The 23336-nt window shown below is 39.4% G+C and overlaps 1 protein-coding gene across 7 annotated transcripts in view; it reads right to left on the reverse strand.

The window, feature by feature from the left end:
- ncam1a (neural cell adhesion molecule 1a) overlaps positions 1–23336 on the reverse strand; it is a 269343-nt gene that overhangs the window by 20905 nt on the left and 225102 nt on the right. For 6 of the 7 annotated variants that reach the window (XM_077504314.1, XM_077504312.1, XM_077504313.1 and 3 more), the window contains 6 exons: positions 19429–19579; positions 16906–17090; positions 16739–16835; positions 14608–14775; positions 10477–10602; positions 417–541 (listed from right to left, as the gene is read on the reverse strand). In XM_077504314.1, coding sequence (XP_077360440.1) covers positions 417–541; positions 10477–10602; positions 14608–14775; positions 16739–16835; positions 16906–17090; positions 19429–19579 — 852 coding nt within the window. Of the gene's footprint in view, positions 1–416; positions 544–6712; positions 6774–10476; positions 10603–14607; positions 14776–16738; positions 16836–16905; positions 17091–19428; positions 19580–23336 lie in introns of all 7 variants that reach the window. The other variant, XM_077504317.1, reaches the window with a different exon arrangement.

Below are 23336 nucleotides of genomic sequence, written 5' to 3' on the forward strand. Positions count from 1 at the left end.
ACCAACCACAATGGGGAACCAAACCAAACAAAACAAAACAAAAATGAAAAGGAATGACACAGAATGACTTGAAACAGAAGCAGACCAAACCCAGTTACAAAAAGTGGATCGAGTCTTGCTTACGAATCGTGCAAATCCGCAAGAAATTGACATCCACCATAAAAAGGTTTATACTCTAATTGCCTCTAGTTGGTACAAGATGGCCGCAACTAGATGAAGTTCCTCCTCAAATCACTTCAACATGTCTTGGTAGCAAAATGCCACAATGTCAACTAAACACTACTTTTGTATAAATGAAGCCTTCCTTGGCATCAAGATGCCCCTTCCAAAGAAAATAAAACCGGAGAATCCACGAATTGCGAGTATATAATACATACTTAAAATGAAATGAAATAAGGCAATTGGAGAATACTTACAGCCTTGTATCGGACCAGGTAATGCTTAATCGGGGAGCCGCCGTCGTCCTGCTTGATCCAGTTGACCTTCAGCGCGTTGCCCTGATTTTGAACCATGGCCTCCAGTTTCGGGGCGCTGGGTTCCCCTAGGAAGAGGAAATGAGAGTAACCGGGTTGCCATAGAAACGCTCACCATGAATAGAAGATGTTTTCAGGCAACCACCGCTGTAGCGGAACAAACCCCTTTAAAAAACTAAAAAAAAAACTGCATTTTTAGGAAGTTACGAGGCTCCTCATTAAGCTCTGCGTCTCGTCCGTAATGACCGCCGGGATGCTGGATAACGAGCCTCCGGGCGTCGATTGGAAATTAATTCTATGGAAGTTCAGTTGGTTTGCTGTTTGCTGACCGTCAATGGTAGTTCATTATGAATAAATGGGTTGGCTCCACGCTTGTATAAGAGTTTCAATCTCAGCTGAAATAACTGATAAGGCAACCCGACACCTCACATCCTGATCTATATTTGAACATTTGCCTTACGAAACAATCGAATACACAATAGAAAGTGGTTAGGGAATGCAATATTGATGTTAGTAAATTCCAGTTAGCGTGATGAGAGCAGCTAACAAATGAATGTTAGAAGGAAGCAGTTAGAAAGTGTTGTCCCTAAGTAATGTTGCGGTTAAGCTTCTTTTGTTGTTGTTTTCCTCCGAGGCTCAAACAGGTGGAAAGAGATTGTGAGAGAAACAGAAGACAAAGAAGAAGAAGGGGGAAAAAATCCCTTCACGCAGGCAGCAAAGTTTAGGGTGCTTGGGGCAATGTGTAAATTATACCCTAGGCCTTCGTTTGAAGATTTACTGTACATTCATGAATGAGGTTTAGAGCTGTGGACTGTTTCCGTTCTCACCAAAAACAAAACAAAACAAAAACACACACCTACGTAATTCTGCCTGTGACCCTTGTGAGGATAAGCGGTTCAGATAATGGCTGGATGGACACCCAGTGCTATACATAGTTAATCCTTTGTGGACATGTAGTTGGTTAATTGTACAAAACCGTGCTATGCTCACGGTTCTAGCGCTGCTTGATTCGGCTTTAAAGCCCAATTCAGACTGACTGCTGAAAGGATGTGGTGCATTTTCCGTACGGCTTCCGCAAGGACTGCAATTCACACTGCGTGCGTTGCGTGTCCGGAAATCTGCACTCGCCAGACCACAAGATCACGTGTATTTAGATGGGTGTATTTATAGAGTCCTATTTTGGAAACAATAGCCACACTTGGCTGTTGTCACATCGATATGCTTTTTGGACATTATTTCTGAGACTTCTGCCATGGTTATATTCTACCATGGGTAAGTAAGTTTTCTGTTTAAATAGTCTTATTTTGTCACGTTTAATTTATTCTGAGCTCATTTTTTGTCTTGAATCTCCGACTCATGTCATGCTATGTAGCTAGCGAGCTTCACTCCCCAAAAAACGAGTTCGTAAACGGTTTTATTTAAAAATATAGCGGATTTACCTTGACGCCCGACTGTCCGGCTCGTGTAATTTCTTCAGCTTCATGAAAATCCGCATACGGTGTCCGGAAAAAATAGAACGCTTGCAGAAACCTTCCGCATCACCGCGGTCGTTCCGCACCGCAGACGCACCGCAGCTTGTGTGAATTGACACATAGACTTTCCTTGCGACGTCCGTACGGCCGCCGTATGGAAAACGCACCGCATCCGTTCCGCAGCCAGTGTGAATTGGGCTTTAGGCTCATCTTTGCCCACTTGAAATGAAAACCAAACAACACAAAGAATGTGTAGAATAACATCTGTTCTTGAAAGCGTTAGCTTGTTGATGCTGTTTCTAATTTTGAGTTAGCATTAAAGCTAGCGGACTTTAAGGCAAAGTTAGTGATAGGATGTTTTAGATACAAAACATCTGAAAGAAAAAAAATCGTAAGTTTTCAAAAGACTATTTGATGGGATGGGGCATCTAATTTTGTGTTTCAAGATTCGTACTTAACGGCACATTCTCGGTTGTACGTTTGACCTACAACGTCGAAAATTGGCAACCATGTGTAACAACCCACAATGTGCAAAAAAAGGGCTTTTGGAGCCATTTGCTAAACCTAACAGGAAGGCCGCCAATTTGATTTACTTTGGAATTCGTCACCATTTATTTGGCCTTTTATAGAGGTCATATTTAAATCAACTACTACAGAATTGATCCAACCTTCCCTTTGTTTCATCTTTAGTTTGACAGAAAACTTTAACTGGTGTGCAGCCTATTTTTATTTTGTTTTGTTCACTATGCCAAACTGCTACTTGTTATGAAGTGAGCCGAGTTTACTGGACATTGTTTCCCAACCATTACTGAGCCACGCTAGATTCAAATTTCACGGCACACCGCCAAACAAAAATGTCATTAAAACGTACACGGTTGCCGGTTCGATTAATTATGGTGATTGATAAGACAGGATAGTGATGAGTTGGACACAAGCACATACAGAACTTCCTGTGAGAATCAAAACAACAGAACATAACAGGAAGTGGTAGAAGAGGAAGAAGGTATCGACTTGCATGCAGCAGCAACAACGTCATTGGCCGTCCAATTAAATACTTTTCACAATCGATACAATGTCAGCTAATTACAAACAATGCAAACAATTCAAGCTTATCGGGGGAAAACAATCGGGTAGTTCTGTTCCTACAATAAAAAAAAATACATTGCAACATCACAAAACAATTTAAGCTTAAATCAATAAAACAAAACAAGAACTATTTTTTTAAAGCAATTTTGAGAATCAAGTGTTTTTTTTATTACATCTTGTGTTTGTGTGTGATTATTGGCAAATTCAAATGAAAACAATTCATGAAAGAGCAACAAAAATAAATGGTTAATTGCTGTTGACAAAAGCTAAGCAAACTTTTTTACTTTTCAAGGTCACATTCGCTCTCTTTCGAAACTAGCTCTGATGCGACAAAAAAGTGATGATGGCACTCTCACAAGAATTGCGCACTGGCATTAATCATTAACGTTAGTCGACAGAGTCATTTAGACATGAATTGTAGCCGCCGTAATGGCAGAAGTCATCGGCATGAGCGATGTCTTAATAATGGACGTCGCGAAATGAAAACGTGCTCCTTCAACACTCATTCGTCTGGCAAATAATGAGCAAAAAGTTTACCTTCTGTTGGCCGGCGACGTCGACGTCATCAGCGCCATGCAAGAGCCACAAAAGTCACATGATGCACAATCACATGATTGGTCGACGGACGGGGTAAATACAGCATGGGGTGGAGGGAAGGAGGGAGGGAAAGGTACAAAAAGGAAACATTTTTGGAAATGATGAAAATGTTAACGTAAAAAAACAAAACAAAAAATGTTGCACACATGTAATGAACATAAAAAGCAAAAAAAAAAACTTTTTCAAAATAAGTGAGAGTTTAAAAAAAAAAAGGTTTTAAGCAAAAATGAATTCACTTTATGACAACTGTGCTTTTTTTTTTTTTTTTTTTTTTTTCTTAGCACAACTGCTCCAATTTTAACTTGACAAAGGCCCAATTATCTGAAAGTTGATCTTGAGCGATTACCTCGTGGTGTGGGGCGTTAATGCTAACACTGTTCACTATTTACCGTTGTAAATCTATATGTGATCGATATGTGATCTCATTGGGCTAACTTATTTTATTAGTAACCTACCTCCGTGATAGGACACTGGTGCCTTAAGATACGAGTTTGATTCATTCCATGACCATGCTCGTACCTCTAAACACTCATATCTCAAATCATGTCTCCAGCTTTCATCGGATTAAGCCTACTCAAAAAAAACACAACACAACACAATTTTGTCTAGTGTTTTATTTTATATATGGAAAATAACTAGAATAATCAATAATATTGTATTTTATAAAAAAAAAAAAAAAAGCACAATTTTTTTTCATTAGCAGGTCTATTGCGTTTTGCATGTTCATTAGCATTTAGCTAAGCAGACTTTCAGGCAATGTTACAGTATGTGATTGTAAAACATAAGGTATTTCTTTGTTTTATGTGCAAGTGAGAGGGGCATTCAACAGTTTCAAGTATCTTTTTATTTAACACACATTGAGAATTTAAGGTCTATGGAGGACCAAAACTGCCAAAATTCAAAATAAATAAATAAAAAACTAAATTAAAAAAAAATAAATGACTAAAAGTGAAACTGAAAATGAATATTAAAAAAAATATAATTCGAAAATCGTGTCCACTGTCACCTCAACTTGCGACTTGAGTTGTTCGACAACAAGTGAGAGCAGACAGTGGACAAGATAGTCGTCCATTGCTGGAGCGCTCCATTGCAAGCCGGCAAGACTTCCTTGTTCACCGAGCTGCTCACTCGGCCAATAACAGGCAGTTTGCAACGGCGGAGTCCCACCCAAAACGCGCTTAGGACCGCCCCCTCATTTGAATAACATTTCCACTTGGCGGTACGGCCCAAAACTGCCAAAATTCAAAATAAATAAATGACTAAATAAATGACTCAATACATGACTAAATAAATAAATGACTAAATAAATAACTAACTAAATAAATAAATAAATGACTAAATAAATAGATAAATAAATAACTAAATAAAGAGATAAATAAATGACGAAATAAATAGATGAATGAATAAATAAATGGATAAATACATGACTAAATAAGTAGATAAATAACTAAATAAATTAATGAATGACTAAATAAGTAAATAAATTACTATTTATTTATTTAGTCATTTATTTATTTTGAATTTTGGCAGTTTTGGTCCTCCATAAAGGCTTGCATAAGCTCTCTAAAAGTATTTCTTATTCTAAAGACAGTTTATGTTTGTATATTTTACAAGTGTGACAACAAAGATTATTAGGAACGTGAAGTTATTGTGTTAAATGTGAATTCTGACACCTAATTCTGTAGTCACAGGGAAAGTAAGCAGAAGGTGGGAAAGGCTGTTTTGGTGGAGCATGTTAATTTTATGACTGCTAGTCTAGCGACGCTTCATTAGTCCTGTCCTCATCATCATCATCATCATCACCTAATGCCATCTATTAGTCACGAATTACGCCAGCGACGTTTCTCCCGCCACACACCTTTTAGCATAACATTCATTGAAACTGGCACTGGCAATAAGATGCAAGAAGATGCAAACCCAAACACAAAGTCAAAAGTCAGCTGATTTCACACATCTGTTTGCCGACAAAAATGACAGGGAATCATTTATTTACTCAACGGCAGATAGGGGGAGCTGTCTATTCGGCGGAGAGCATTTAATCTGATTTGTTTTTTGGAAGAAATGGTGATATATGCAGTATATTACAAGAGGAACTGGAAATTAAAACAAACTGTTATGGAGAACTGTGGTCAACAAGCAAGGCTTCCAAGAATATAAACATGGAAACACACTATTGTCATGCCTCTGTGGCAATGGCTGTTTTGGTTAGCAACAGAGTTCCAATTGGCTCATCTAAAACCGAGAAAATAACAAACAGTTTTTGAGGGAAACAAAGAGCTGTCTATTTGAGCAAGGTGTGTGATCTTTTTTTTTTTTTTTTTTTTTTTATCTCATCCACTCCCAGCCATTTTCACTGAAGCAACCCTCTTTGCTTCCGACTGATTTGTAGGATTTTGACTGATTTTGCAAGGCCCACAGAATATTGTGTTCTATTACTGTAAAATCATGGAACACACCAAAAGAAATATTATACTCTGCTTTCATCAGAAAAAAAAGTGTGTTTGTATCTGTTTCCATTTTATAGCAGTTAGCATTAGAATGTAGCTAAGTTTCGTCCTGACTTGAGATATTCACATTCCTGGTAAACACACTGACAAAAAGAGCTTGTTGCAACATGGCCCTGGCTGATCGCTTATACTCGGCTGCCACCTGCGTGTTGAAAAACGTTTTTACACATTTTTGGGATTGAATGAGTTAATTTATTTTTTTAACATTAGGTGACTTATTAGATGACTACAATTTAAGTAAATATGCCAAGCTCGATTTGAAACACCCAAAGAAATGGGTGCATTGCTAGCTAACAAAAAAAAAAATGCTGATTCAAGTTGTCTCTTGAATTGTACTCCACGCACCACATTTTTTGGCCCATCACAAACATGAACATGTGACTATAAATCCGATGCATTCCAGTTAGAAACGTTACATGCTAAAATCACTCCAGCTGTGTTCAACAAATGTCACACGAAATCATTTCCAAATGCAGTTAATAAAAGCGCCACTATGCTAGTCCATTCGCGTATCTGGTATTAAAACTAGCGCTAGCACACCACACCAACGGCTAGCAAGTTAGCGGTGATGAGCATGGTGGCATACTCACTAAGTGCCGTACTGGTGGTGACAATAAGGGGCGGAGCCTCTGATGACGCTGAAAGACGATGGAACATGTTGACTTCTTTGCCCATTTTTAATAGTGCAATGGAGAACCTAGCATTTTTAGCATCTATTAGCACATATTGTCAAAAGGTTGCAAAACAACTGTTCAAATAAAGTATGTGTACCAATAAGTCCAACCTACACACCTTTTTACAAATTTTACAGAAAAACCCACCAAAACATAATAGATGACTAATAGCTAACAAAATCCTGTTTAGCATTTTTACTAGCCACATTTCCGACTCTTCCCAGGAGTCGATAAAATCTAGGCCACGTTTTTGCGCCATCCAAATACGAGCCATGACTTTGATCCAACGAAAATGCGAATCTTACAAGCATAAACATAACATTAAAAGGACTAAAAATAAAAGCGCACTCCTGCAAGTGAGCGCTAACAAGCGCCTGAAAGATTTGTGGCACTTGGAGCTCTTTAAAGCAAAATCCTTACGGGGGAGATTTAAATGCAAAGATGTCCGGCCTTTAACATTACGGCCGGTAAGTACCTCATTGATTTCCTTATGATAATACACCTCGGTTCCCAGTTGCGTGTACCTCATTTAACGACCTCGCTAACGAGCTGAATTTGCAATTTTACTGGCCGACGGGAAGAGATGCTAAGGGGGGGAGCTAAGCTTTTATGTTCAATATAAACGCACTCCTTGAACAAACCTTTCGAGAAATGGAACGGAATGCCGTCTGGGAAAAAAAACATTGAAGTGATTGACTGGCATTTGCTCTATCAAAAGCAGATTTTGGGGGAAAAACAAAGCGGACAGGACAGGACAGATGGAGGAAACTTACGTGTGAAAGAAAGGCCTGACAGGTCCGATGGAAAACAAGAAATGGAAACCGCCGTGAAAGCGGCGGCCGGACACAAACAAACAAACAAACAAAAAGAAGAAGAAACAGACAATGAAAATGAAATTGAAGAAAAGTCCCAAACGAGAACGACTGGGAAGCGCGAGAGGCTTTTTAATCGGCGTTACGGTGAAGTGGTGGGAAAATCTCATAAAGTACACGAGGTGTCAAGGAGTCTATACGAAGAACAGACGGATGGAGGCCTGCTATGGATTTTAAAACAAAGAGCCCGAGATTTATTTATGAGCCCTTGTGAAGGCGGCCTGGGAAAACTCAGTCGTCGATCAATATGTTAAAAGTAAGTGTGTAGGTCTATGCTTTAGATACAATGTGTTAGCACCTGCTACTTGGAGAAAAATAAAACGAATACTGTTGTTAATTGACTGAGTTTTTATAAAATATATATTTTATTAACGTGGCTATGTTGAGAACAACTAGGGATGTAACGATAACGGCAATAATGTGATATCGTGATGTTAAAACTGCCACAATATCGGCGTTGTCATGTTCACAATATTTAAATGCAAACACATCTGTTAAAAAAAGTCAGGTTGATTTCCATTTATGCAGTTCTAGTACCCTCTGGTGGCTAGTTTTTTAGTGCAATTTAATTTTCATCAGGCATGTTTTGGCCCTTCTATGTTTAAAATCTACACTAATTGTCAGATGAAAGGGAACATAATATAACATAATATGCATAGAAGCAAGTCAATATGCGGAGGAAGTCAATGTGTGCGTGCTTTAACAACATAACATAATAATAATAACATATTGATTTTATGTACATGTTTTTTTTTTGTTTTTTTTTTACATTATTGTGACCTTTTTAAATATCGCCAAACCTCCCCACAATATCGTGATAATTATTGTATCGTGAGTTTCATATTGTGATAATATCGTATCCTGACATTTGGATATTGTTACATCCCTAAGAACGCTACCGAATCGCTGCCTTAGTGCTTTTCAATTGTATTATCTTTCAAGTTTAAGTATTTATGGAAGCACGGACCTGCCAATGTCAAATAAACATTTTTGACTGGCGAATATTTAAATACGTAACTCGCGGATACATTCGAACATACTCGTGAGTGCTTACAAACATACTTGTAGGCTAAATATTAAAAAGAGCATATTTTCCCATAATGCCAAATTATAGCACTACGTTCAAAAAATTAGAAAAAAAAACACAAAAAAAACCCCATGTACAATTTAATGTCTGCCGTGCATGATTTCGGTTCGGCATTTTTCCCCCATAATGTATTGACTTGCGCATTAGCAATAACACCACGTGTCATTATAGGAAAATATGCTATGTTTTAGCATTTAGCCTGCAAGTACGCTTGAACATACTCGCCAGTCAAAAATGTTGACTCAATTGGCAGTTCCACATTCCGTAATTTCTAAACATTTATTTAGATTTATTTAACATCCGTGTGCACGACATTTTAACATAATCATCGGTAGTTAGTGTTGATTGTGCACCATACGGGGCCGTCCAATAATATTAAATATTTTTTCTAGGGGTGCCAGGTGATTGAAATTTTTAATCGTAATTAATTGCATGACTTCAATAATTAATCACAAAATTTGTATCTGTTCTAAATATACAATAAAATGTACAATATTTTTTTTCCAAAGCGAAAAATGTTAAAATAATAGCACTATGGCTGCATCTTTTAGTCATGGATAGAGACATTTCATAATAATTCATAAAACTGAGTTAAATTTAAAAAGATGTCCTGTACTGTAAAGAACAAGTGTGATATTGATTTGTGTTGGGGTCATTTTTCTGCCACTAGATGGCATAATTGCATTTGCAGGACGTTGGTGACAGCTCGGTGCATTTTTCTTTTCACATTAAGAGCTCTTTAAGATGAAGTAACTTGTGAAATTCTGCACATTTAAAATTGTAAAAAACAACTCGACCCCAGTCTCACCAAATATATGCATTATTATTACATTTATTACTGCTAAATTTTGATGCTGTGTTGCAACTGGCTTTCTAAGGGGCGGTCATTAATCGCGCGTTAAAAAAAATCTGTGGCATTAATTGAACTTTAAATTATCTAATTAATTAATTTTGACACCTCTAATATTTTTTTAAGGGATAAAACGGGTGGTGGTTTGAATCCGGCCTTCCTGCTGGTCATGAAAGTGTTACTTTGAAAGCTAAGAATTATTATTATTATTATTTCTTTTTTTAGGTGGTAAAAATTTAGAGAAGCACTGCATCAGAGGAAAGAAACGGTTTGACAGAACAGAGCAAAGTGTGGCAAATCCTCAAATAATGCTGATCACTCTAATCTACTTGAAACATTTCACGCTGACGTTTTTTAAAAGTTAGCTAATTGAATAAGAGGCGATATTTTTGCAAATATGCAAATTCATTTGAATGTTATGTTACAACTCGGTAACTACAACAAAACAAAGACACAGGTGAGCCAGTGAACTGGATGCATTTCATTTTGTTTCATTTGGCTTGTAAGACAAATCAATTATTGCATTCGCGCGATAAAGATATATATACCGACCGCACAACCTTATCAAATAATTGATCGCAAATGTCGTCAAAAGGCTCAATACCGCGAACGGGATGACTAAACCTCGCGTCACATGTATGTTTTTCTGTTTTGCCCTTGTGAATAATAGCATTCTCTTTGTATAATTTTATATTTGATGTGTGGTATGCTAAAAGCTCCATTTTAGAACGCCTCCATTCAAAGAGTTGTTTTTGTAAAAGCTTACAAACCGAGCCTTGGGGAAAAGTTTCCGAAAAGAACACAGGGTGCCGTGACAAGGAGACATTTTTAGGGCTCAAACGGAAGACGGTTACGTACGGATGGGTCCGGTCTTGAACTTGACGGCCGCGCCGCTCTCGCCTTCGCCTTTGCCGTTGATGGCGGACATTTTGACCTCGTAGAAGGTGTCTGGCGTCAGGCCCACAATGGTGATCCTGGTCAAGTCTGTTGAGTGGGGGGAAACAGTGTTAAACATCTTATGAACTGTATAGCATGCAACAAAATAAAAATAGACACAAAGAAAAAAATCACATAAAAAAACCACACTAAATTATTGTCCATAAATGTCATTATTTATTAAACTTTTTTTTTAAGTTTGCATGTTTCAAGTGTGTATAAAATTCACTATATAACCTATACTTTTTCTGAAGTTATATATAATATTAGTATTTGTATGTTTAAGCTTACGTAAGAAATGTAGCATATATATTTTTTTTTTTACAAAATGTGGCATTTTCTATTTTAAAATATCCATAAAATCTACATTTTATTTTCGTGTTTTTAATATTTAAACTGTACTATTTTTAAGTAATAAAATGTCCATATTAAGGATGTTGGATACCACTTTTTTTTCCAGACTCATACCAGTACGAGTACAGGACTACTAGTACGTTTGATGCATAAAATTAAAACCAAAACCAAAAAATATTTTTCAAGAAATTAAAATTGCATTTAATTAATAGTGATTCTTGGCACTTCTAGTTCCTGGTCATAAAATGGTCACAAGAGCAATACCTTGAAATAAGGCTCGTATCCCAAGCACATTTAATCTATATTTTACATTTTTCTTTCAAAACAATGCCAATAAAATTGAGATTTTTTTTTTCCCTGAAAGTATTATTTTAAGTTGACATTTTTATTTTAATAATAATGTCAATAAAATTGTAGACATTATTACTTCTGCTAATTATAATGTTACATTTTGATATGCTGCAATGCTCATAAAATTCATGGTAAAATCATTTTTGGAAGAGAAAAGAAAATCCATAAAATATCATGGTTTCACAATATTATATTGTCAATATCCAATAAAAAGTTTTTTTCCCCTCTACCTTTTCGGTTTGGTTCTTTTGTTGTTGTTGTTTTCCGGATGAAAACAGCAAAAACTTTGGAGATAATGCAAACCAACAAAAATATTTACCATGATTAAAATATTTAACTTTTTTTTTTTTTTTTTTTTTTTTAGCTGATTGTTTTTCAGAGTGGGAGAATCTGTGCCACGCATATATCAAATGAAGTAAAAGTCTGTTTAATTCAACGATGCAAATTTGCCAGGAGGAACATGATCCTACTATCAAAGCAGCACATGAACTTTATTTACTTGGTATCACTTAGCATCAGTCTGCTTATGGTTTACAGTCAAGAGAATGTTTTTTTATGCAATATTCAATTAAGTCGGCCTGGAGGCAAAGATGAAGCTTGACTTTCAATTCTAAATCAGTCGAACTGACTTTCAGGACGTTTGCATCATCAAACAAATCCAGACACTGTATAAAAAAATATATACAGGGTAGATAAATGTAAAACTGCTCATTTTTATTTTTGCAATGGCTATTATGTGGACTTTTTGTATTGGATCCATGTCAACATGTAGATGCACCTGTGGCAGTACTTGTTTTAAACATGTGATGGCAGTCCTGCTTTGCATCACCAGAGAGTGCCAACAACACACTATCTGCTATCTCACAAAACATGAACACATTTTCACTCAAGGGTGTACTCACTTTTGTTGCCAACCAAAATTGACATTGTTTTACAAGTCATGTTTAATGTTTACACATTATATCACAGCAATGTGTCATGAAGTCAAATACTTGCAAAAAATGTGTGGTGCATGCTGACCTTTGTGCATGTGGTTGTTGTGTTTTGCCGGAAACAAACATGGACGCACATAACCACACGTCCAACAAGATTGTTGCTGCTGCTGTTTTGGTTAGCAACACACTTGAAATTGGCTCAACAGTTAACTCTCTAGTCTCAGTCAGTGAACAATAGCATCAATCAACATGTATTAATGCATTCGCGGGACCAATGACCTGCCTCGGTAGGTGCTGCTGTTTTGGTTAGCGAGAGTCCAAACGCACCCCACTTACTCACTAATCTCAATGTGTGAATAATATTGTTGCATAGTTATTGATGAGCTAATATGCTAATCTTTCATTCATAATTGATCTCTGCTACTTTTCTGGTTTGCAGCCATGTTCAAACGGGAGAGGGTTTATGTGCCTCTGTAGGTGCTGCTGTTTTGGTTAGCAATATAGTTCAAATAGGTTTGGTAATTAATTTCTTTTATGTGTGCGTGATAGTGTTGAGCAAACACGTCAAGACTCCACACTCTAATTCATCCAAGTGTCTTGACATTCTTTGGTAGGTGCTGCTGTTTTGGGTCACAAATTGGCTCATCAGCTCCCTCTTAAAATCAAACAACAGCTTATATTCAGGGACATATTTGGACTTTCTCTCCTCATGGGAAAAGGGAGGAGTCAATTTTGGTAGTTATTTATTTTTTCTATATGAATGACTAACAGCTATTTGATGGAATCCGATCAATTCAGGGATGTGACGACAACTGAAGAAAATCCCGGTCTTGGGTTTTCGTAATGCTTTCATTTTCTGTGTTTTGGTCAGCCTTTTTATTCACCCACAGTAGATTTTATGATGTCATTACTGTTAAGCACCAACTGGGGCTTTTATTGATTTAATTAAAGGGGACTCTTGGGTGTTTCTTGCCATAATCTGTCCTATTTTTGTTATTCTGGAATTTAGCAATGAATGTTGAGCGAAATGCAAAGCGCATCCCTCAGAGCGCTCGTGTTATTTTTTTATTTTATTTTTTGCTTAGCGCATTGGTTTACATGACAGGTGGCTCTCGGGCCGTGAGATGACAGCAAAGCCGCTGACAGATACGCCCCATGCGGCAAACAGGACAGGAAGCGTCCCGATAGGCGTCTCGGCAGGGCGGGGCTATTATCTGGGGCCCGAGCCGACTGTCATCTCAGCCTCGCTCTCGGCCAGAATGCGGCACTGTCATGTTTGGATTAGCTCCTGGTGATAGCTCAAGTGTTATCTGCCCCTCCTTCTGTCACGTCAAAGGAACATCATTTTTGTTTATCCGCAAAAGAAAAAAAAAAAGTTGACGGAGGGAAGTGGTGGGGTATTGGCAGAACGTTTCCCATGAAGTTTTGAATGGCCGTAGTTGAGAAAATGCGTCTCTGCTTTGTGGTGGATATAATAGCTTGTGTCTCCCTCTGGTGGCACACAGAAGAATGAACCCTCCTGTTATATTGTGGGTCAAAATGACCCGGTAATGTTAACTTGGCACCAACAGAGAATAAAAAGAGTGCATTTTGAGATATTTGCAATGAAAACAGTTGAGTCTTTTGAATCATTGACATATACCGGGTCAAATTGACCCAACAGTTCTTTTTTTAATCTTTTGAAACATTGACATATACCGGGTCAAACTGACCCAACAGTTTTTTTTTTTTAGTCTTTTGAAACATTGACATATACCGGGTCAAACTGACCCAACAGTTCTTTTTTTAGTCTTTTGAAACATTGACATATACCGGGTTAAATTGACCCAACAGTTCTTTTTTTTAGTCTTTTGAAACATTGACATATACCGGGTCAAATTGACCCAACAGTTTTTGTTTTGTTTTGTTTTATTGCTATGAAACTTCATGTCCAATGAGAATGGTTAGGCTATTATGGTGTTGGAATATCCGGGTCAAATTGACCCATTTTAAGAGTGAAAAAGCATAAATATTAATATGAAATATTTTACCCGCAGAGATTTAAAATTCAGGTTCATGTAACCTATTTTCAATTAAATGTTAATTTTTTATTGGAATGCTTTTGGAAGATTAAACATAGCCCAGGTCAAATTGACCCACTTTAGATTTGAAGATACTAATGAGTATTATTTATTTGTTTTGGTACATTTGATCAATTAATGGCCACTGATGTTTATTGGAATGTTTTCGGAACATGAAACATAGCCCGGGTCAAACTGACCCATTTTAAAGTTAAAGAATTACAAATAGTAGCATTTAATGATGATGTTGATTTGAAATATTTGTGATCCATTTTTTTATTATCATTAAACACCTGAGACAAACCTAACAGGAGGATTTAAAAAAAATAAAATCAACTTCATGATTGTTTCACCTTCCGTGGCGTCGTAGTCTCTTCCAGTCCAGTCCTGGCCGTCCACGCGCCACTGTACCCGATATTTGATGATGGGCACGCCTCCGAATGAGGCAGGCTCGTCAAACTCCACCACGGCCGAGCTGGAGAAAGGCTCAAGCCGTTGGATCTCTGGCGATGATGGCACTTCTGTAATGCAAAAAAAAAACAAAAAACAAAAAAAAAAACAGGGGGATGAGTGAAGTATCCTGAAAAAAATTGAGGTCTGAAAGATATGAGCACTTCTGATCATGCTACGGTCATTTGGGGCATAACATTGAAATGCTCAACCAGAAGTAGTGCAAACTTGGAGAATAAAGAGGTTAAACTGCTGGACTGCAGTGTGCAGGTGGTGGTATGCATGGTGAGCAAGAGTCGAGCTTGAAAGGACATTGTGTGATTCTGTGTTGGTGCCGTTCATATACAATTTCTATTTGTTCCGGTGATAACAACAGATGGTTTGTGATACAAAATATTCCTCTTCCGCTTGAAATTTCTCAACGTTTAGCCTCACATTTCACATCAAATTGTTTATTTAAAAAGCAGCTTTTTATGTATTTAGTTGCTTTAGACATCCCGGAGCAGCCATAAAGAATATAAACGGTGGGTGGGCAGTACGTTACGCAACGATGACTGATTATGTTACCATGCTAAATCCAACTTCACCGTGTTTTGGTCAAGGTCTGAAAACGGCCTCCCCGGCCGGTGCCTGCCGGAGGAATATTTTCAAGGTGGAACCTTGCCACGGCCAATCCATCACAGCAAGCATCCCGGTGTGCAGTATTGTAGAAATATGTCGCATTTCAATTTATCTTCACTCTTTATTAACCTGTCCTTTGGAATGTTGCATTTTATCGGCTAAATCTAATCAGCATTGGAGCGGGTAAAATCCATCTTCCCATATTCATTACTGCTTATCATGTGCTAGGGCCACTAACAAACAGAAAGCTGCCGCATCGGTGTAACGGAAGACCTGTAATACATCATGGAATACTTTTTACACATACGTGCTGACTCTATTACGGCTTTAATACTACCTTTGAAACTTTACTCCCTGGTCCGGGTTTCATGAGATACCCTTACACACAGACAGTGTCTCACCTCGGTTAATCTCTGATACTACCTCAAGAAACAGAAAATGACTGAGTCGAAGCACCAATACTGTAATAGTTCCATTTGTACAGAACAGAACTTGCAGGCAGCGGTACACTGCAAGGTACATTTACACTAGAGGTGGGAATCTTTGACTGTCTCACGATTCGATTCAATTCCATTTTTTTTTCCGATTCAAAATGATTTTATTATCAATGATTTCTGCTTCAATTTATAGATATGCAAAGAATCGACATGATCTTACTTCAGTTTGACTCGCTAATGCTAATTAGCACGCTACTCGGGGCACTTTTATCACTCAAAACAATGGCTATTCAAATAAATTACCTCAGGAATGTATACAGAGAAGCTTCTTAACATTACTCATCGGCATATGCTCTTCCTACACTGCAAAAAAAACAAGTTTTATTGGAATAACTTGACCGTGACTTTTTCCTTCTACTAATGTGACTACAACTTAACAGTGTATCAGAATGCACGGAACCACACTGCCCCTAAGTGGCCAAATCGTGTACAACACACACATTAAGCCACACACAAACAAGGGCAAGACAATATAAAATAATTTAAATATAATCGATTTGATAATCGCAATTCTTATGAGATTTCTTTTTTTCCCCACACCCCTATCTTACACCCTTGACTGATCTCATTTATTAAAAATTAAACCCTGATCCCAGCTTTCCAAAAAAAAAAAAAAGAACAGTCTGGATTCACCAACCATTATGACACACAAACCATGTCTGGCCTGTGTTGTGGCTCTGATAAGATCTCCAAATGCAGGAACGTCTCAGGGATCGACTTCAGAGCCCCGTTTTGTATCTGTGTCATGTCAAGATAAGATGTAGTTGGACTAAAGGCAAAAGGGTCAACCCTGCTTTTCAAGTACATTTTTAGACGACGCAAGTAATCCTCAAGCGCTGGATTAAAGCAACATGAGCACCAGAAACCAAAGCCAGAACCTCCCTAAAAGTTGGTCCAATGATGAAAAAACCCAAACCTGCTTGGATGAGGAGGAATTCCTTAGACTCAGTACCCATCACATTGGTTGCCGTGCAGTTGTAACTTCCAAAGTCACTCTGGGATTCAGGAGAAACCTGAACAGACCGTTAAAAAAAATCAGACAACGGAACCGTAACGCAACAGCGACCTTGTGCAAAGTGTTACCTCCAGGTAGCTGACGCTCGGCGTGTTGTAGATCTTCACGTTGGTGGTGTTGACAGACGGTACCAGGAGGCCGTCTCGGAACCAGGTGACAGAAGCCCCGGGGTGGGCTTCCACCTCGCAGCTGATGTTGGCCGGGTTGCCCTCCCACGTGTACACCGTCACCTCTCCCAGGATCTTCGGCGCGTCTGCAACATCACATCACGGCTACATGGTTAGCGGCCCACGAGGAGCTTTTGCTTCTTAATTATAAATCTTCAATTCTACTGGATATGCTAATGATCCCGCAAGCCTTGAAAGAACACTAAGTGTTTTCAATAAAGAAACTATTATGCTCCAATCATTCTTTGCTTGAAAAATCCAGAGGGTGAGGGGAGTTCACCGAGATAAATGTGACCACGTTGAGTCTTTTATTGCATTTTTTTTTTTTTATTTCCCTCAAGACACTTGGCAGTGTTTGTGATGGCTACCGGAGTGAAAAACCATACAAGAAAATTTCCCCTTATGAATGTTCATTAATGATTTGAAAGCAAGGCAATTTTTTTATTTATTTTTTATTTTTTTGTCTCGACACGTGCACCGGTGTGTCTGGCGACTCTCTTGTCTTGGCTGTTTGTTGATGGCGCTGTGAGCTATAGCAACCGTCTTTGTCTTTCTTCTTGTCATGTGGCGTTTCATCTTTTGTGTGGACCCGATTTGGACTGGACTGTTCTCGGCGTTATGGCCATGATATTCCTCGAGGGAAGTGTCGGTGCCCGGCAATTGCGGCATACCTGCACTGGCACGGTTTCTGATGGGGGAATGTCGGTGCTATCCGACTGCCTCACCGGGCACCTGCGGATCGCTTGTGTTTTTTGCGTCAGGAAACAGGCAGCATTTTTGGAGGTTTCGTGCTTGAAGGAGAGGCAGTTTGGGATGAGACTGGAAAATTGGACCACTCTTTTTGTGTGTATGATGCTCATCACGAACGCAACAGCAGCTTGTTTATGAGCTAGCTTATAAGCAAACTTAGCTTGTAGCTAACGTGTGTGACGTCATGCATGTTGAGGTCATGTCTCTGATCAACTGCTGAAAGGAGACTGATTCTTTCCTCTTTCATCTAAAACTGCTTCAAACATCAAAACGTATGTAGGAATGGAAGAATGTTGATTTGTTGTGATTGTATTATATTGCTGCTAATGTTTATGTTGTTATGGTTTTTCTGTTTCTGTAAAGTGCTTTGTGACAGCTCAGATTGTTTGAAAGCGCTATATAAATAACTTGAGTTGAGTAGAACGGAGGAGCAATATTTGGACAAGGCCACCACGAATCCTTGACGTGCGCTAACCTGTGTAGCGAAAGGTTTGACATGCGAGTCACGTGGTTTGCTGAAGTTTAAATAAAGGCCAACAGGTTTTAGCTTTCTCCTGACTGGCGAAAGAAACGCTCTGTTGATCTCAGTGAGATGTTGCGAGTCGTATTGATTTGTCTGCCAACTGGCGCAAACAACAATAGATGAAGGGGGGGAGGGAAAAAAAAAACTGAAAAGTTGCCTGGATGCTGTCAAACCTGATTTCTCGGTAGCTCATCGTGGAAGATTCCGGACTGATGAGGTATCACAGTAAAAGAATGTCGGCATCTGAAGTCAGTCCGCCGTGATATTTCATCTATTCCACCCTTGACTCGGGTTAATATCTATGTGGGGCTCACTCTCATTGACATCGTCAACCAAGATCATTCCTGACAGTCTGCTGTTGCCGGGTAAACTACAAAGATTGTATTAATCTGTTTTTTTTTCCTCAGCGAGTTCTTGTTTTTCCATTGAACAACAATCAAGGAAAGCTTTAGAGATGGTTATATACGGTCTCTGCTGAGAGATATAGAGATAACCCAGTCACAGTTAAAGATCTTGAATCAATAGTCATCAACAGTGTGGCACACTGACATGAAATCAGCGGTTCTTAACTCGGGGGTTTGGTGAGTCTCGACAGAGGTCAAGACACACACCCGACTTGAAATGATTGGTGTTGTGATGGTACGTCATGTGATTCCTTTATTATTGTAATCCCAATATGAATTCACATGGATAATGTCTGGTGTTCCACAGGGTTCCATTCTGGGGCCTCTGCTGTTTTCATTGTATCTGCAGCTGCTGCTCTGAAATAATTTCTCAGATCGGTTGAGGATTGTTGAAAAAGAACCTGGTACAGATTTTATCTTGAACCTACATTTTATGCTAGTATCTGAAATCAATTTGATTGTTGCTCTTCACCTGAATAATAATCTATGAACATTTCAAGAGGATATCTTGAGGATCGTGACTACAATGGCTGCATGTCACCTTTGATTGTAAATTGTAAGATTACTTACAAGAGTGGGGAAGATCAGCAATGGCTGGTGACTGGTAGATGACTGTCTTAAATAAAATGAAATCAACGATCGGGAAGAATAGACAATAAAGTCTTTGGTTGACGAAACAGATATTTGGCCTTGGACACCGTCGATTCTCAGATTTTGAAAATGAACTGTGGGATAAAGAGGACTTACAGCGAACCTCCAGGTACACGGGCTGATTGTCCTGACCGATGGAGTTGCTGGCGGTGCACAGGTACTGTCCGGCGTACGTGAAGTCGACATTTTTCAAGAGGAGGGACGACACCCGGGCGTGGCTGCGGACCACGATGTTTCTGTCGTGACTCTGCGAGCGAGAAGAGACAAAAAAATAGACCGATTTGTGAATGCCTCGTCGCCCATCAAACCTGTTTATATCGGGAAAACCATGCAGAATAACCACTTCCTTGGAAAGGAAGAAATGCTGGAAGTTAAAAGTGAAGTCGGTTAGAAAGGATGCAACTGAGAAAATGGTGCAGTGAACACAAATATCTAATTTTCCGTGAAAATATTAGTTGGCGGCCATCTTTCTGGTTGATGACGTAAGATGTTATGAATGGATGAATGGAGCAAAGTTTTCTGGAAATTTGTTAGAAATTGTATTAAAATGTTTTCTTATCAGGGCGACGCGGTGGATGACTGGTTAGCACGTCTGCCTCCCAGTTCTGAGGACTAGGGTTCGAGTCCAGGCTCTGACCTTCCTGGGTGGAGTTTGCATGTTCTCCCTGTGCCTGCGTGGGTCTTCTCCGGGTACTCCGGTCCCCTCCCACATTCCAAAGACATGCATGGCAGGTTAATTGGGCGCTCCGAATTCTCCCTAGGTGTGCTTGTGAGTGTGGATGGTTGTTCGTCTCTGTGTGCCCTGCGATTGGCTGACAACCAGTTCAGGGTGTACCCTGCCTACTGCCCGAAGCCCGCTGAGATAGGCTCCAGCACCCCCCGCGACCCTTGTGAGGAATAAGCGGTCAAGAAAATGGATGGATGTATCATAAATTGTGGTATATATTTACGATTGAAATTATTTCCATATTGGGTAGGCAACTATTAAGTAAATCTTGAAGGGTGTCTATGGATCTGAAATAAGATTTTTCCTATATGAATTCCTTTCATTTCTTTCAAAATTACAATTAAACTACAGATACAGAAATAAACAAAATTTGACAAATGCTGTCACGGGATGTTTACGTCTTAAGCTAAATTGTTTAGTCCGCGCAAACATTCAGCCTGACATGGGAAGTTGGTGGATCAACATTCGCGTTAATTTTGCATCAAATCCGCCTTGCATCATTAAAATAATTCATTTGCGTTAATGAAGAAATCCCGTTTCATTCCATATGTTGCTTTCCATTTTCCACTGTTTAGTTGTCACGGTGTGTCCATCCAACTCTCAATTGTTGATGGTGATACATACATGCCGAATGAATATTGATAGAAAGGCATTTGCAATGAAAGATAAGATACATACACATATACTGTATATGTGTGCTGTTAGTGTGAGCTGTCACTGCGAGGGAGGAAAAGCTTTCAAATCTGTTTTTTCAGCTTGCTACATGCTGTTTTTTTTTTTCATTATTCATAGTCCTATTTTTCAGTACTTAGCTGATGGCAAACTATTCACTACTTACTGCATTTTTTCCCAACTTCTGCTCAAACTCAGCAAAGGCCTAATTGGCGAATGGCTCTCAAATATTATCCTGACTGATTATATAGGATCCATAGACAACCATCCATCCATCCATCCATCCATTTTCTTGACCGCTTATTCCTCACAAGGGTCGCGGGGGGCGCTGGTGCCTATCTCAGCTGGCTCTGGGCAGTAGGCAGGGTAAACCCTGGACTGGTTGCCAGTCAATCGCAGGGCACACAGAGACGAACAACCATCCACACTCACAAGCACACCTAGGGACAATTCGGAGCGCCCAATTAACCTGCCATGCACGTCTTTGGAATGTGGGAGGAGACCGGAGTACCCGGAGAAGACCCACGCGGGCACGGGGAGAACATGCAAACTCCACCCAGGAATGGCCGAAGCCTGGACTCGAACCGGAGTCCTCAGAACTGGGAGGCGACGTGCTAACCAGTCAGCCACCGTGCCGCCCCCATAGACAACCTTCAAGTTTAAATTAGAAACTTGGTAGTTGACTGTCAGTCCAAATAGAAGCAGTTGAGTGCTACCTTGACTTACAAGTCTGTGCTGTCGCTTGTTTGATTTATTTTATTTTTTTTAAACTTTCCGTTGTGAAACAAAATTTGCGTTTAGAGTAGGCTTCAAATATGCTGCCACTCAAGTGAAAAAAAAAAAAAAAAGACCTAGGCCCAAAAACAATGACTCACTGAGATGCCCGATGTCACTAATTAGGCCACGCCCCCTAGGTTTTTGAAAGACTGGAACAGATTAATTGCATTTTGATTCATTTGAATTGGGAAAGTTGATTTTGGTCATTGAACAAATCCAATTCGTAAGTCAAGGTACCAGTGTACTAAAGTATAATTGCGGAGATTTGTGCTTGCAAGCCTTACCAAAACAGTTAAACGGCAACGGCGGGACGCCACCCGCCCACACTTTTGACGAGGGCTGCCTGAACGCTGCCAACATTAACGACAGCTCCAGGCAGGTTTGCAACGACCATCACATGCCGGCTCGCCCCTTTAAACACAAACGCCACTCGCTTGACGAGGCTGTCCGGGGACTTTACGGCAACGCTCGCTGGCGGCCTTTTGATTGATGATCTCGTAGACGCGTTCAGCCGGGGAGCAGAAGCTATCAGCGCCCTCGCTAAAGATCGGCCACGATCAATGCCAACGCGATCGATGCCAGCGCATGAATCAATAGGTGGTTTTCTGTGGCGGTGCAGCTAACGATCCGACAGGGTTACAGTTCTTCTAATTACACGGAAGCTCCTGAGCACCAACGTATTGAAAACATCAGGATGAAAAACATGATTTCATTTTGTGGCTTTAGTGCCCTTTACCCTGTGGAGTTAAGAACGCAGTGAGAACAGTGCAGACTGTAAAAAGGTCAAGACGCTTTTCTTCCAGTATCAACACTCACCTACTGGCAAAAGGGCAACTCTTGATATCGAAATCTACTTGACTAGCTAACACTAAAAACTACTCACAACAGTAGAATAAATTGACTAGGGGAATGTATTTCTCACAGCAGTTCCAAAAAAACACATTTGGACTTTCACAAGAATTTAGCAGGATTTGATACTGCACTATTCTTTTTTTTTTTTTTTTTGCTTCAGCTGTCAAGACTGTGTAAATGGGCTCAAACACGGATGGGCGAAGTATGAATTGTGCTGTCACTATCAAATATTTTTAGAATCGATTAATCTATCGATTATTCAATCGAGTAATCGGATTCATTTAAATTTTGCATTAAATTGTCCACAAAAGCATTTCCCCCCCGATTACTGTTTATTAACCAGTGGTTTGTGTTTGTTTTGTACTTCGTAAAGGTCTAGTGATTAAAGGGGCACGAAGCAAGATTCAGAGTTTTTGCACATTTGCAACCCCTCTGGCGAAACGTGGAATGTACCCGAGTGACGTGCACACGGCCAGGAGCGTGCGCGACTTTTCGGGCACGAGCAAACCTCCAAGTTAATCGAACAAACGTGAACACGGAGCACAACACCTTTTTCATAGGCTTAATAATGTCTAGAAACGTATTCATCTTCAAGTTACTTTGTATGTGAAAGTCATTTTGAGTGCCAAAAGCTTACGTAATTACAACCTTCCAAACGTAAATAGTGTATCCCGTGAATCCGATGACATTGAGGATAGCAATACGTTTCTAATATGCCCAAGTGCGGAGACATTAGTAAGCGACCGTGTGGTAGTTTTATTCTGCACTGCTAATCGTAAATAGACCCTATCGTATTTTCGTTACGAAGTCTTACCTTTTTAGCAAAAAGTCTGCAAGCTGTGGGTCCCGTTTCATCCCCAGGATAGCTCTTAGCTCTCTCCACCTGACAAACGCTGCTCCTATATTTATCCGCGTCCTCCCGTGACGCTGGTCTGAAAGTTTTTTACTTCTTTGTCTTCCGTGGAGTCTCCATAAG

This window comes from Festucalex cinctus, chromosome 18, assembly GCF_051991245.1.
Source record: "Festucalex cinctus isolate MCC-2025b chromosome 18, RoL_Fcin_1.0, whole genome shotgun sequence".
NCBI classification, from domain to species: domain Eukaryota; kingdom Metazoa; phylum Chordata; class Actinopteri; order Syngnathiformes; family Syngnathidae; genus Festucalex; species Festucalex cinctus.